This window comes from Cicer arietinum, chromosome 4 (assembly GCF_000331145.2).
Source record: "Cicer arietinum cultivar CDC Frontier isolate Library 1 chromosome 4, Cicar.CDCFrontier_v2.0, whole genome shotgun sequence".
NCBI lineage: Eukaryota > Viridiplantae > Streptophyta > Magnoliopsida > Fabales > Fabaceae > Cicer > Cicer arietinum.
In genome coordinates, this window is record NC_021163.2 from 666,630 (window position 1) to 680,210 (window position 13,581).

At 31.7% G+C, this 13,581-nt stretch overlaps 2 protein-coding genes across 3 annotated transcripts in view; one reads left to right on the top strand and one right to left on the bottom strand.

Moving 5' to 3' along the window:
* Positions 1-302: 302 nt before the first annotated feature.
* LOC101510900 (receptor-like serine/threonine-protein kinase ALE2) lies at positions 303-6,464 on the bottom strand. Of its 2 annotated transcripts, none has more exons than XM_073367058.1 (8): positions 5,980-6,464; positions 4,967-5,062; positions 4,783-4,884; positions 3,678-4,046; positions 3,316-3,597; positions 2,052-2,441; positions 1,700-1,940; positions 303-1,263 (listed from the first exon to the last, which is right to left on the bottom strand). In XM_073367058.1, the coding sequence occupies exons 1-8, from the start codon at positions 6,038-6,040 to the stop codon at positions 567-569; spliced, it is 2,238 nt and encodes a 745-aa protein (XP_073223159.1). In that variant the 5' UTR covers positions 6,041-6,464; the 3' UTR covers positions 303-566. The 2 variants fall into 2 exon arrangements, with proteins under 2 accessions (XP_073223159.1, XP_012569735.1); XM_012714281.3 differs by having other exon boundaries at positions 3,316-3,591; positions 5,980-6,463.
* A 5,649-nt stretch (positions 6,465-12,113) lies between these two features.
* LOC101511213 (WD repeat-containing protein WDS homolog) overlaps positions 12,114-13,581 on the top strand; it is a 4,887-nt gene continuing 3,419 nt past the window's right edge. The window contains exon 1 of the mRNA XM_004494986.4: positions 12,114-12,899. Coding sequence (XP_004495043.1) covers positions 12,252-12,899 — 648 coding nt within the window. The 5' untranslated portion in view covers positions 12,114-12,251. The remainder of the gene's footprint in view (positions 12,900-13,581) is intronic.

Here is a 13,581-nt window from a genome sequence, read left to right on the forward strand (position 1 = left end):
TTCAACATTATGAACGCATTTCTGAGATGCTATGATAGTGAGAGTATAAGATAGTAATTGGATTTGAATATGAATAGTGCTGGTGCATTAATTGGACTACCTTATTTTGTTCTTCTGCTGATGTAAAACAGCATTGCATGTTTGGACCTAGACTGTACCGGCTATAACCAGTAAAATCCCAAGGTCCATGTTTGGACCACCATAGTAGGGAGGGACTCCCTTCAAAAGTATGGGATAAAAATCAAGCAATTTGGAAAAATAATGATCAAAATTGTTCTAACACTAAACCAAATGGCTAAAAATGCAACTAAACCTACATTTTTTTTATAGCACGGTTCAAAATACATTTTCTCTCTGTATAATGTAAAATAGATATTTTTAAATTAGAAGTCAGCATCCTTTGTCTCAAATCTTAAAAAGAAAGCTATAAGATTCTTTTTTATATACCAAAAAGACTAGAAAACTTTATGAATTTGAGACGCCTTACCTACAAATAAAATCAGCCACCCAATCAACACATCGGATCCATGTTGAAACTGTACAATTCTAAAATACTAAAAGAAACCTCAAGGCCAGTAACCCTCATTCCAAACACGCTTGGAAGGAAATACTGCATGTTCACTCTGACTTCCAATGAACCTATTAAAGGATAGGTTGCTTCTTCGGGCTGTTCTCAAGGGACCTGATCTATTACCGAGTCTGATTGGTAAAAACATATCATTTCCCATCAAGTTTGAAGCTGAAAACTCTCTGTTTTCCAGTTCTTCAAGTGGACCTGAACTGTAATCCATTGTGATGAATGAAGATGCTTGCCTAAAATCTAGTCGACATGTAATATCTTCAGGCTCATCATTCCACCAACTACTAAACTCAGACTCTTGAGCAGAAGATTCCTTCCGACTCAAGCAATCCACACTGGTCTCATCTTTGTCATTGTATATCAACTTAAGAGCCTGCACAACCTCACCCATAAAGGGTCTCTCAGTGACCTCCCGTTGTACACACATTAAAGCAATTGCAGCAAACTTTGCCATTTCATCAAAGTCATAACTTCCTGCCAATGTCGGATCCACAAGCTGCTCTAAACCCTCTCTACTTTTTAACAGTGATCGTGCCCATAGAACAAGATTCTCCTCTCCAAGAGGTTGAGATATGTCCACCGGCTTTCGGCCTGTTAGAAGTTCAAGCAGCACAACACCATAACTATAAACATCACTTTTAACGAGCAAATGGCCTGTCATTGCATATTCTGGGGCAACATACCTGCAAAAACCAAACAGATAAAAATGGCATCATTTTGATGGCCAGGAATTTACAATGGCATCACAAACGGATGAGAATCATACACAATTTATAAGATGCAGGAGTTACAATTAATGCAGTAGATAATTTTGGTAACCTATTAAATAGAGAAGGAAGACAATCTGATGTAAAATATACAAGTAGTGTGCGGAAGTATAGTTACACTTGCACATTATCCTGTTAAAAATTGAAAGATATCAAAAATATTAATCATGGTCACACTCAATAATGCTAATGAAGTGGAAAAGCTACACATCATGTGTATAGTATACCAGCCTACCAGATGCAGAGAGGATCCAACCCCATCTGTTGCGCATGTCAGATTAACAGCCATGCTGTCTAGGGTAACACTTAAAAAATACTCAATCAATTGCAGCAGACAAAGTCTTATACTTACCCAAAAGTGCCCATGACCCTTGTAGGAACAGAACGACTTCCTTCAGTTGCTTCTGTTGCTAATCCAAAATCAGAAACCTTGGGAGTAAAGTCATCTTCCAACAACACGTTGCTAGCTTTGAAGTCTCTGTGGATTACGCGTGGAATAGAATCCTCGTGAAGATAGGCCAATCCTCTCGCCGCTCCAAGGGCAATTTTTTTCCGTGCTTCCCAATCTAGCGGGTGACTTCTCTGGTCAACGCCTGCAAGGATAAATAACAAGACTTAAGTTTAATTGATGGTAATGCAATGTGAATTGAACATTGAATGCATAGTTGCATACTAAAAGCCAGAGAAAATACACCATCAATTACCATGCAAATGAGATTCGACACTACCATTGCAAACAAGCTCATACACCAAGCATCGTTTGTGCCCTTCTGTGCAAATGCCGATGAGTTTCACAAGATTGCGATGATGCAAACGACATAGCAACTCAACTTCCGCAATAAATTCAGGGTCTCCACTTTGAATATCCCTTGTTAGTAGCTTAACTGCAACATCAGTTCCATCATCCAATGTCCCATGATAAACACGCCCAAATCCTCCTTCTCCCAATACTCTTTGTGAACTGAATGTATCTGTAGCTTTCTCAATCTCAGAAAGGGAAAATGTTTTCACAGAAAGAGCTGAAGCATCCATGGTGGACATATGGGACACTGATGCTGGACTTGTAATTCTTCTAGACAATATAGACCCCATGGCTGCAAAACAACCAATCAGCCGTTTATATTTAACCTCAATTCTGATATGATTTACAGAACAAAGTAGACAGCAAAGAGTCCCAAGACAACATAAAAGTTTTGAAATTAATGCATGAGTCCATCCCACTCAGAAGCTAGCAAGTCCACAAAATAGGTAAAGACGATTTTTTATCATAAATGAGAAAAATGTTAACTTTGCTACTTTATTTTGAATCACAGGTTATCAGTATAACCAATATAAGCACAGGAAATCTAGCTAATCTTATTAACCTTGTAGATATATATCACCGTCATTTAGGTTGAAAGCATAATAATAAGGGTGGCATGCCTAAGATCCCAGAGGGTTCCCTTAAAGGATTTTTGCCCCTGTTAGAAGGTTATTCAAGTAACCCTTCAACAGTATGTGATGTCCCCAAGTAACACTAATATCTATTGGTAAAAACTTTGCTCCATAATTATTGTATAATAGCAAAGACTAGAAAATACACACATGTAATCACAGAAACCTAATTTAAGTGTGGCACAAAGTTGACATTTAATGATCAAATGACTGGGAAAGCCTGAAATCCAGCGATCAACAAGCTGTGAATTTGTAAAAGTGTAAAAAACAAAGTCTTTTGCAACTACTCTAGGAGAAATAGAATATAACAAAACGTAATCTTTGGCACATGGTAACGAAGATATAATGAACTGATAGAAAAAAAATGCAAAGGGAGTCATGCATAATGCGGGGAATAATATTGTAAGCAACAACCTAACCGAGAATATTCACAATAAAATGCTTAGAACAAAGGCCAAATTTTCTATGTAAGCATCTGAAAATTATTTTACAAGACACAAACAGACATGTACACATAAAAGTTTGAAACTGTACCATATCTCTTGTTTTGAGACAATGGGAATGGCAGACCAACTGCACTTGATGGTCTCCTAATTTTCCTCCATTTAAAAATGATGGAAAATGCTCCAACCAAAACCAGTAAGAGAAAAATGGAAGATACAGCAATGATGATTATGGTTCTAAGTTTCATTTTATCGTTCTTGCTGCTGCTGATAAAGGTGGTAGTGATTGGGAGAAGACCTGAAGCACTTCCACTGGGACGGGGACCACTCCCAGTTAAGGTTCCCTGTGGCGGCGATGACGGCATCCCTGATACTAATTGTTTCAGTCTCAACCAGTAGCATATGACAGGAAAAATGAAAAATGTTATTCAGATAACCAAAACAATTACCTACCTGGATAAGTAGTGCACAAGACTGTGTAATCACCAAAAAGAGACCTATTTAGAGGAACTTTCTTGTGCCAAAATCTTTGGTATATTAGAACCACAGTTGTATTGTCAAACTTTTCACCAAGCGGAACCAGGTTAATATCAACTATGGTTCTTTCCTGATTTTGAATGTCAGCACTGACACCCATTATCCTGACCTGGCTTTGCTTCAAATATGTTCCAGATGCAAGTTCAATCTCTAACTCATTAATTACCGGAAAAACAACCAGAGGAGCTGCATCCAGTAAAAGTCTGACTTTCATGGGAAATACACAACCACAAGGTGAACCAAGGGGAGTTGTTGTGAGTGGATCCTTACAGCTTTGACCACATGCTGCAGAAATTTGTTTATGTACAATGAGTGGATTGTACTATGGTCCACAAAAAACGTAATGAAATGCAACCCTCGGTGCAGTGTATGATAAAAAGGGATAACAGTGGAAAAATGCTGCTTCATATAACTACTTGTATTCAATCAAGAAAAGGATTAATCTCACTGCAATTTAAACTATGAATCTTCCCTTAAAATGAAAAATCCACACATTAAACTCATGAGACACTATCATAATGTACAGAAGCATTACAATAATTTGAATAACCAAAGGCAACTCCAAAGAACACCCAGAGGTAAATGTAGTTTAAAATAATATCGTTTCCACACATAAAACTTTTATCTTGGTAAAGTAGGCATAAAATCTAGTAAATAAATTGATTTTGCACACAGATTTTTTTTTAATCCAAAGCATTAAACTAATTAGGCTCAATAGATTCTTTCAAATATTTCTGTTTTTGACAGTATGTCTATTTATAGCATCTCACTGTGCTTCACATGACAGCATAAACTAAAAGAATTAATTAAGATAGAACAAACAGAAAATTCAGATTATTAAGTTACAGATGATCTACTCATGATTCCCTTGATCAATTTGCATCACCAAACAGAGACAGAAATAAACATATAAAAGAATTTAAAAAAAGGATTGTAACTACAATATTGAAAGACCAAAAATAAGTCAAGATATTATAACAGTCCCACTCCAAAAGAATGGTGTCTAACTACTTCAAATTACCTTGGCCTTCAGAAGGGGAGGGAGCCCCGGAATAAGGCTTTGCACCATGGTATTGATGGCGATGACGAGGATGTTTTTCTGGTCCTGGAGTCACACTGGGACCTAAAACAGGAGAACATTAGTTCATATGCTCATAGCAAACATGATAGGTAACAGAAAGTTCTTGATAAAAATGATAATATACCTTGAAAAGATGGAGATGGCCCAGAAGAAGGTTTAACAAACCACACTTTAGCTCGTTCAGATGAAGCAAATGACAGACTCTTAGAAACCAACTTCGCTGCAGGAAAAGAAGACAACATGTTATACATAGTAGCATATGCTAAATTGCTAATCTGAAAAGGAATCTCTTAAATACTCAATACTAATATTTACGTTTCCAATACATCAACAGAATAGTTATCTTACAGCTAAAGCCAATAATACACCAATATAAACAAGATTTAGAGCTTTTTTGTATTAACAATTTGACGACATATATAAGCTTATCAAATGGTATAAACACTCGTGAAACTATTTGGCAGAGCTTACGAAATCAGCTTATGACATATCCATAAGTTGGTTTCAGCTAATTTCCACGTACTCTTTAGAATAGCTCACAAAAATAGCTTATTGCATATACAGAAAATAATTTGACTTTATTTTATTTTTTATCACTTGTTATAGAAATAGCTTATACAAACATTCATATAATAAATGTTTATGATATAAGTGTTAAATCAAGCTGTTTATCCAAAAACTGCAATTAGAATTAGGTTTCCTGCAAGGCGCACACGTTATAAAAGCTGCCCAAGACGTAATTAAAATCATAAAACAACTCCATTGAGCAGAAATAGTTAGAAACTAGTACTCCTAATTGGCAACCAATTAATTAATACACGAACATCACATTATGAACTTCAAGAAAACAATAATAAATTTCTATAATTCAGATTATATAATTAGAGCATAATAATCGGAAAACAATCAACTATACGATTTTTTATTTAAGATTTGCTTGCACAATAGAGCTCGCGTCATTTTGATCAAGGAAAAAAAAATCACAATTAAATAAAAGGAATATAAAAATTAATCACGTGAGAAAAGAAGACATGTGAAGTAATTCGACAATGAAATCGTTGTTGATGATTTACGAAATGAAATGGCAGCATGATATGATGTAGCATGTGAATGAAGCTGCAATAGAAGAAAGTATACCTGAGGAAGAGTAAAGCAGGAAGTGAAGGAAAGTGAAGAGGATGAAAAGTGAAGTTGACATTTTGAGATTCTGAAACTATAGTAGAGGAAGCAAATGAATTGGAAAAACCTATAAGAAGAAGAAGAAGAGAGAAAGCAATGTAGGTGAGTAAAGTGTGAATGAAGATTCTAGATCCCTGAAATGCGGAAGAAGAAGATAAGAATGAAACCGAAATGCATGAAGCAAAAAAAAAGAGAAGAAAATGTAGTAACGGTGAGAGACGAGTGAGTGATGTAGTAATAAAACACAGAATTTGGGGAAGGGGGGGTATGAAGTTAGTAAGAGAGTGGGTGTAGTAGTAAAAGAGAGAAAGAGCGCGTGAGAGAAACGGGTTATTTTGGAAAGGACAAAATGGGAAGGCGTTTCTGGCATTGGGAAATGTTGTCCTGACTCTCTGTAATATGCGGTTTTGAGGACGCTGCTCAAACAATGCAGCCGATCCGATGCAACCCGCCTTTCACCAAATTAGTACTAATTCAGTACCCCTCCTTTCCTTTTTTACTCACTCTCTATTTCTTTTATTTTTTTTACTCTTTGTTTATTAATTAAACTAAAATTTATTTAATGCTACTTTTTATTTATTTTTAAGACTACGAAAAACGAGGTCAAGTGGCACCATGCAATGAATGTTATTTTATATTAGTAAGGTTAAAAAAAATATTATGTGATCCTTATGATCTCGTGTGCATATCAGCATTAATGTGACAAATTATCAAAGTAAATGATGGTTAGATTTTAAAATATATCTATTTTTAAAAATTCTAAAATTCAAAATTTATAATTTCAGTAGAATAAATCAACACGCTAACTATTTAAATTAGAGAAAAATCAAAACAAAAATTTCATCATTTCAACAAAAATTAAAAAATTGATTGTTGTATATAAAGAAAAATCTACTAAAAATAAATACATTAGTCGTACATTCAAAAATTAGACCAAATATTTGACAACTAGATCAAATATAATGTAATCGAGTTTCGTATAAATACTAAGCACACACATAAAAATGTGTGTATTCTAAGAATATTTGAGTTAATAAATATTTTTATTTATAATATTTTTATGGTTCATATTTAAATGTATTTTAATAATTTTTAATTGAGTAACAATCATAACAATTATATTTTGTTATTTATCGATTTATTTTAATTACTCGGTACCACTCGTATGGATTTTAGGTACTCAACATATATAAATATTAAAATTACTACTCTTAAATGTATGAATACTTTTCAAATTGATAGTACAAATACTATAGTTCTCTATAAAAAAAAAAAGTAGAAAAATTGCACTTTTAATCTTTTGCAACAACTCGTTTTTTAACTTTTGTTAAATTGATTTCTTGTTTTGATTTTTTTTATAATTATCATGGTTGATGTTTTAAGTTTTTTATTGGAATTATAAATTTTGAGTTTTGAGATTTTTAAAAATTGAGTGGAAGAGGAAGGTGATGAAAAGGTAAAAAATGAAAATCGACTTGAGTGAAAATTGATTTAAACTTAAAAAATCATAAATGTATTTTTCCAAAATTTAAATGACTGCTTTAAGAATCGTTTATATTTATAATTTGTCACACCAACATTATTATACACACGTCAGCATTGTAAGACCATATTTCATTTTTTTTTTAACGAAACAAATGAAAAATGGTATTTTTGCTTTTTAAAAAGCTAATGTTGTCAATAAGGTGTCACTTAAATGATCTAGTTGGCGAAAAAACTTAAATGACTTATCCAAAATGAGTAAAACATAAATGGCTAGAAGTACGATTTAGCTATTTTTAAAAGTTCAATACAAAATTAATTATTGATTTGACAACAATATTCTCATTTGTTTATTTTTTTTATTAAAAAAAATAAATTTAAGAGAAAAAACAATAAATAAAAATTGTAAGAAAAAGATAAATAATTACACAAAAAGTAACAACCAATTAAAAAGCAAGGGAGTATTTTTGTTTGTTATCTATATAGAGTTATACATTTAATACAGTGAAATTATAAAAATTGAAGATTTTTTTTAAAATTTTTTTTATTTCCTTTTTTCCCTTAAAAAAGTGTCCTTAAAAAATTATCATTATGATATAACCAAAAAAGTTCACTATTTTTAAATTATTGAATGTTATAATTTTTAATATACTTTTTATTTAATTAAAAATATTTAATATTGTCAGTTAAATATTTAATATGAAAAAAGATAATTTTTAAATTTGACTTATATTTTACATAAAATATTAAAAATTGACTATACTTAAATGAATTTTTTAGTATATATAAAAGTATTTCTCTTTTTTTATTAACAAATTTAAAGTAGATATTACAAGTAAATTATAACAAAATGCTCTTTTGGTTGTAAAATGTAAACAAAATCTGGTCAACAAAAAATCTTAAATTTGGAGGGATATATGTGATATTAATAAGATTATATAGTTGAAAAGACATAATTAATATCGTCAAAAATTGAAAGTCACGCTTATTCATTTGAGACACATTTTTTTTCAAATACTTCAATTATTTTAGCATAAAAGGAATAACATATTTTTTACTATTAGTTTATACTCCCTCGTTATGACATCTCTGACCTCACAAAATTTATGGATATTAAAAATAATTGCTGTATCAACAACTTTATAAAATATACTTACTTTTTCATAATTACCTTTTATTAACTATTGAAATCCTTAGTGAGAAAGCTGGAAAAAAATATTGATATGTAAATTAATGAAGGTATTTTTCTAAAAGAGGGTATGTAAATTAATGAAGGACCAAACGTCAACACATTTTTTTTCTTTTTTTATAACAATTATCATTGTATAATTACATTTTATTTATGCATACAAAAAGAACTATATATTAAAAGAAGATAGACAATAAAACTAAGTGATTGAGCTTAATTGGTTACTAAACTACATTTAAAGATTAATTGTTTAAAAGAATTCAAATTTAAATCATAGTTGAAATATTTTTTTTTATCATACTTTACTTATTTAATAACTGAATTATGAATTATTAGGATTTATACCTCTAAGAACTAAATAGTTTTAAAAAATCAAAAAAGAAAGTAAAATATAAATTTAATATATCATCGTAATACATAAAGAAATCTTCAAAAGTAACATTTTTTTTAAAGAAATATAAATTTTAATAGGATGTTTTTCAAATATATTCGCAACAACACAATTCAAGTTAAATTCACTCTAGTCTAAGAATAAAATATGAAATATATATTTGTTACTGATAAATATTTCTAGTTGATATATATAAAAATATGAGACATAAGACAAATATTTTTTTTAGGAAAGATTTGTCAATATTTTCCATTGATAAATATTAAAAAATCATGAGATATTTGTTGCCGATAAATATATAAAAAATAGATGATAAATATTTTTCACTAATACATAAAAAAATGATACAATTATTTTTCATTGATAAATATTAAAAATGCGAGACAAAATATTTATTACTAATATATAAAATAAATGAGATTTTTTGTTTGATGAATAGGTCAATGTGTAGGGTTTTTGACACTAGTACATTCAAATCACAACAAGTTTGGCCCATATATTTCTTCTTAAGCTGAGGATGCATACGACTTATGGTCATGGTTGCATATTCACACTCGTAAAACCACATTTATCATATGTTTAATGTCTTTTTTAACTTTTCTTTGAAGTCATATTCCAATTCTTTAATATGCCAACACAAATCCATTAAAACGACTAATGTAGCCTCAAGTTGAGACTAAAAAAATTGTCACGGAAAAACTTTTTCATGTATGTTTATGTATATAAAATTTTGTGGTAACGAGGAATACCAATAAAAGCAATTATAATTATTGATATATGGAACAATTGTCTATTTTATAATTCGTTTTTGTTTTCTTCTCCACGCTTCATTATGAATCGCTCAATGTGATTTATTGTTGGCTTTACATCTACTTTAAAAATTGCAACAAAACTAAATTTTATATCCTCTAGAAAGAGACACTAATTTTTCAATTCATTTATGGATATGGATTTACGTACATAGACATATTCAAAGGTTTCACAGATATCTAAAATTCTCCTTTATCGAATCAATAATAAGACTTAAGTGTAATTATTGTTGCTCAGGAAATCTTGCCATGGTGGCAACAAATTGGCACCACATTATATTTGAGAAGTTTTGGAATATATGTTGGATTTGAACCATAAGGGGGTTGTTTACTCATGGCTGCCTTAGCGATTATTGGATAAGTTTTTGACACATTTGGTCTAATATAAAGCTAAGGTGGAGCATTCTTCCATGGCTTGTCTCCTATATCACCAACTGACCTATATTGACTTGAACTCAATAAGGTGAAAATAGGTACATCAAATCCTAACAGGTACCTTGTTGGATTAGCCGAGACAATTGTGTATGGTGTTCATGACTATTGTCTTCGACAACCAACACATGGTCTTTTATTTCTCGTGACTAAGTTAAAAGAATTGTCCTCCAACTTAAGTCATATTGTGAGCCTTCAATTTAACACCACAAAGTGTGATTTACGATATACCAACATGCGCCATTTCCTCTGGCGACTTTTGAGTCATATGCACTTGTCCAAATTGAAGGTTAGCTTGGTTTAATGTATCACTTTTAACTATTGCCTCACTGAGATAACAACATAAATACCTGGTTAGAAATTCACAAAATTATATGGTACTTAAAAAAACATTTGATTGAATCTTGATAGGTCCTATTATAGCGTTTGTCGATTGATTTTGTATAATAACGCTGGTTTGACCCTGATACCCTGGCTAGCATGGGATAGCTGGGGTATAACTAGAATTAGCTCTCTTGGACTCCATTTCTCCACCCTAATAGACCCTATTATGAACAATAGATTTTACAACATCAGCTAATTGTTGAGATATCTGGTACATGATATCGTGTATATCCATATTTATTTGTTGTCTATGGTCATTAGTGTTGAAATAGCTTCAGTGGGATAAGAATTTCTTATAGGCATTCCCAAAGTAAGACTTCTACCAGAGCGTAAGTGCACACACAAAATAATCATGAATTGGCGAAATGAATTTCTCAATTTTGTTAGTCGTTATACCCATCGGGCATGCCAAATTTGTTTTTGAACTTGGAAATTAGTCGCGATGATAAGTTAAAAGCTCCCAACAATAAATATATTTACTTCAAATGATTACACCAATGAATAAACTATGTCCCTACTGTGTGTTCTATAACTACTCAAAAGAACGTGAGGTTAGGCGATTCGAATTTATGAAACTAAACAGATAAGTAAAATACAAGTAAAGGTAAAGTGAGTAAAATCAAGATTTTGATTGATTAATGTGTGTTTGCAAAGCCAGTTGCAATAAATATTTATACGCTAAAAAAGTAGAGGCAACTCCTATTAGCCATTATCGTGACCAACTAATAGTAGTGCTAGTCGTTACTTAACAAAACTCGTATGATCTTATCCGATATAACATTCCAACATTTTACGATAAATTTAGTTGCATGAAAGTGTTTCATCTTTGTGAAAAATAACATCTCATACTTGTCAATTTATTTAATTTCATACATATCAATTGAGTAAATTATTGTCGTATTGTTAGCTAACATTGTATTTGAATTGTATCGATCAAATAAATTACAACTTGACTAAACATTATTATTAATTCGACAGCTAATTATTCTTAATTAGCAAACTTTATCTGTCAAAGCAATTTAATTAATTGTGTTTAATGTGTAACCAATTTCTTCAAAACCCTAAAAATAACTAATACACGAAGAAATAACAAGAAGACGATGAGTGTACGGAAAAATAATTTTAACAATTCCTTGACGTCTCTGATATATTTGATGAGTTGGATAAGAAAGAGAAGACGACCCACCCAGATAACAATAAAACCGTCTTTTTAACACTCTCACAAAGAAAACAAAGAAAGAGAGGGAACGAATCAATTTCACATTCACATTCACATCAAAACAAAAACCCAAACCCACTCCATTTTTTCACCACTTCCAAACTTTCTCTCTCATCAACCCTTCTTTCACTTTCACTCTCACTCCTCTTCTGCATTCGATCGCGTCACATGCAACACCTCTCACAGTTGAGTTCCTAATTTTCATTTTTCACTCCCTAATTCTCGATTACACAATTTTCGAATCGTCTTTCTTTTTCGAACTTCCTTCTTTCCGACGTTTTAGGTTTTTCAATTACCGCATGAAACTGTGCAGTAGTTGTAATAATGGAGAATCCTTCTGAGGTTCTTGGCTCAAAAGGGTTAATTAAAAAGCAAGAATTCGTTAGAATTATACTTCAGTGTTTATATTCACTAGGTTACACAAAGTCTGCGTCTTGTTTGGAATTGGAATCTGGGGTTTCGTTCAAGTCTAAGGAGTTTCAGTTGCTTGAATCTCATGTTCTCAATGGAAATTGGGATGATTGTGTTAATTTTCTTAATTCTATAAGGGATATTTTAGGTGAATCAGTAGAACCTGCTTTGTTTCTTGTATTTAGACAGTGTGTTATGGAGTATTTGAAACGTGGTGAAGATACTCTTGCTTTGGATGTTTTGAGGAAAAGGGTTTCGGCATTGCGTGTAGACCGTTACAAGGTTCATAGTTTGGCTAATACTATGCTTACTTTGAATGATATGGAGTTAGGTTTGGTGGATGGTGATGGTTTTCATGATTTAAGAGGGAAGTTGTTGACTGATTTGGAAAAATTGTTGCCTCCACCGATTTCAATACCTGATGGAAGGTTGGAGCATTTGGTTGAAACTACTGTTACGGCTTGGGTTGATTCATGCTTGTATCACAGTTCATCGAATCCTATTTCACTATATGAGGATCATCGTTGCAGTAGAGATCAGATTCCTACTACAACTACTCAGGTGAGTTGGCTTTGTAGACTATTACTGTTTTTATGATAAACTGGTTGTGATTTTAAGATGGTTTGAACGAGAAGTGTGAGATTCTGTTTGAGGTTGTAGAAGAATAACTTATTTGGTTTTCTTGGCATAAATTACTGATTGATAATTTTATACTTTGTTTTAGTCATGTGATTGTTTTCGTAAAATAAGAGAAAACTTTAAAGAGAAAAAAAAAAGCTATGTTGAATTTCAATTTAGACCAATGTAATGCACATCCATTCCACCAATGACTTGTATATTCTATAATCCTTAGTAATTCAAGAAATATTAAGAAGGACTTACTGGGTTTTTTAAATACAGTCTGAATTATGTTGCTTTCTCATCCAAATTAAGAGTTTGCATTTGAATACCTTTTGAGAATAATTATTATGTTTGCATGTTTTGTTAGCAGTGATTATGGAGAATCTTTGTTCTTGTTGGCTAGAGCCTTATAGAGCTTAGATTCTCTTACTATATCTTCTTCTTTTGTCTTTTGTAAGGGATGCACTTCAACATTATATTGCATCATATACCATAAAAGGGGAAATCACATCATTTCCATCTTTTTACAGTGGTACACTGTGTATAAACTAGAAATAGAATAAATGATTGACTTCTGTGAAGTAGAGATAATGTGTAGCTAGTTAAGCATTTATGCTGAACC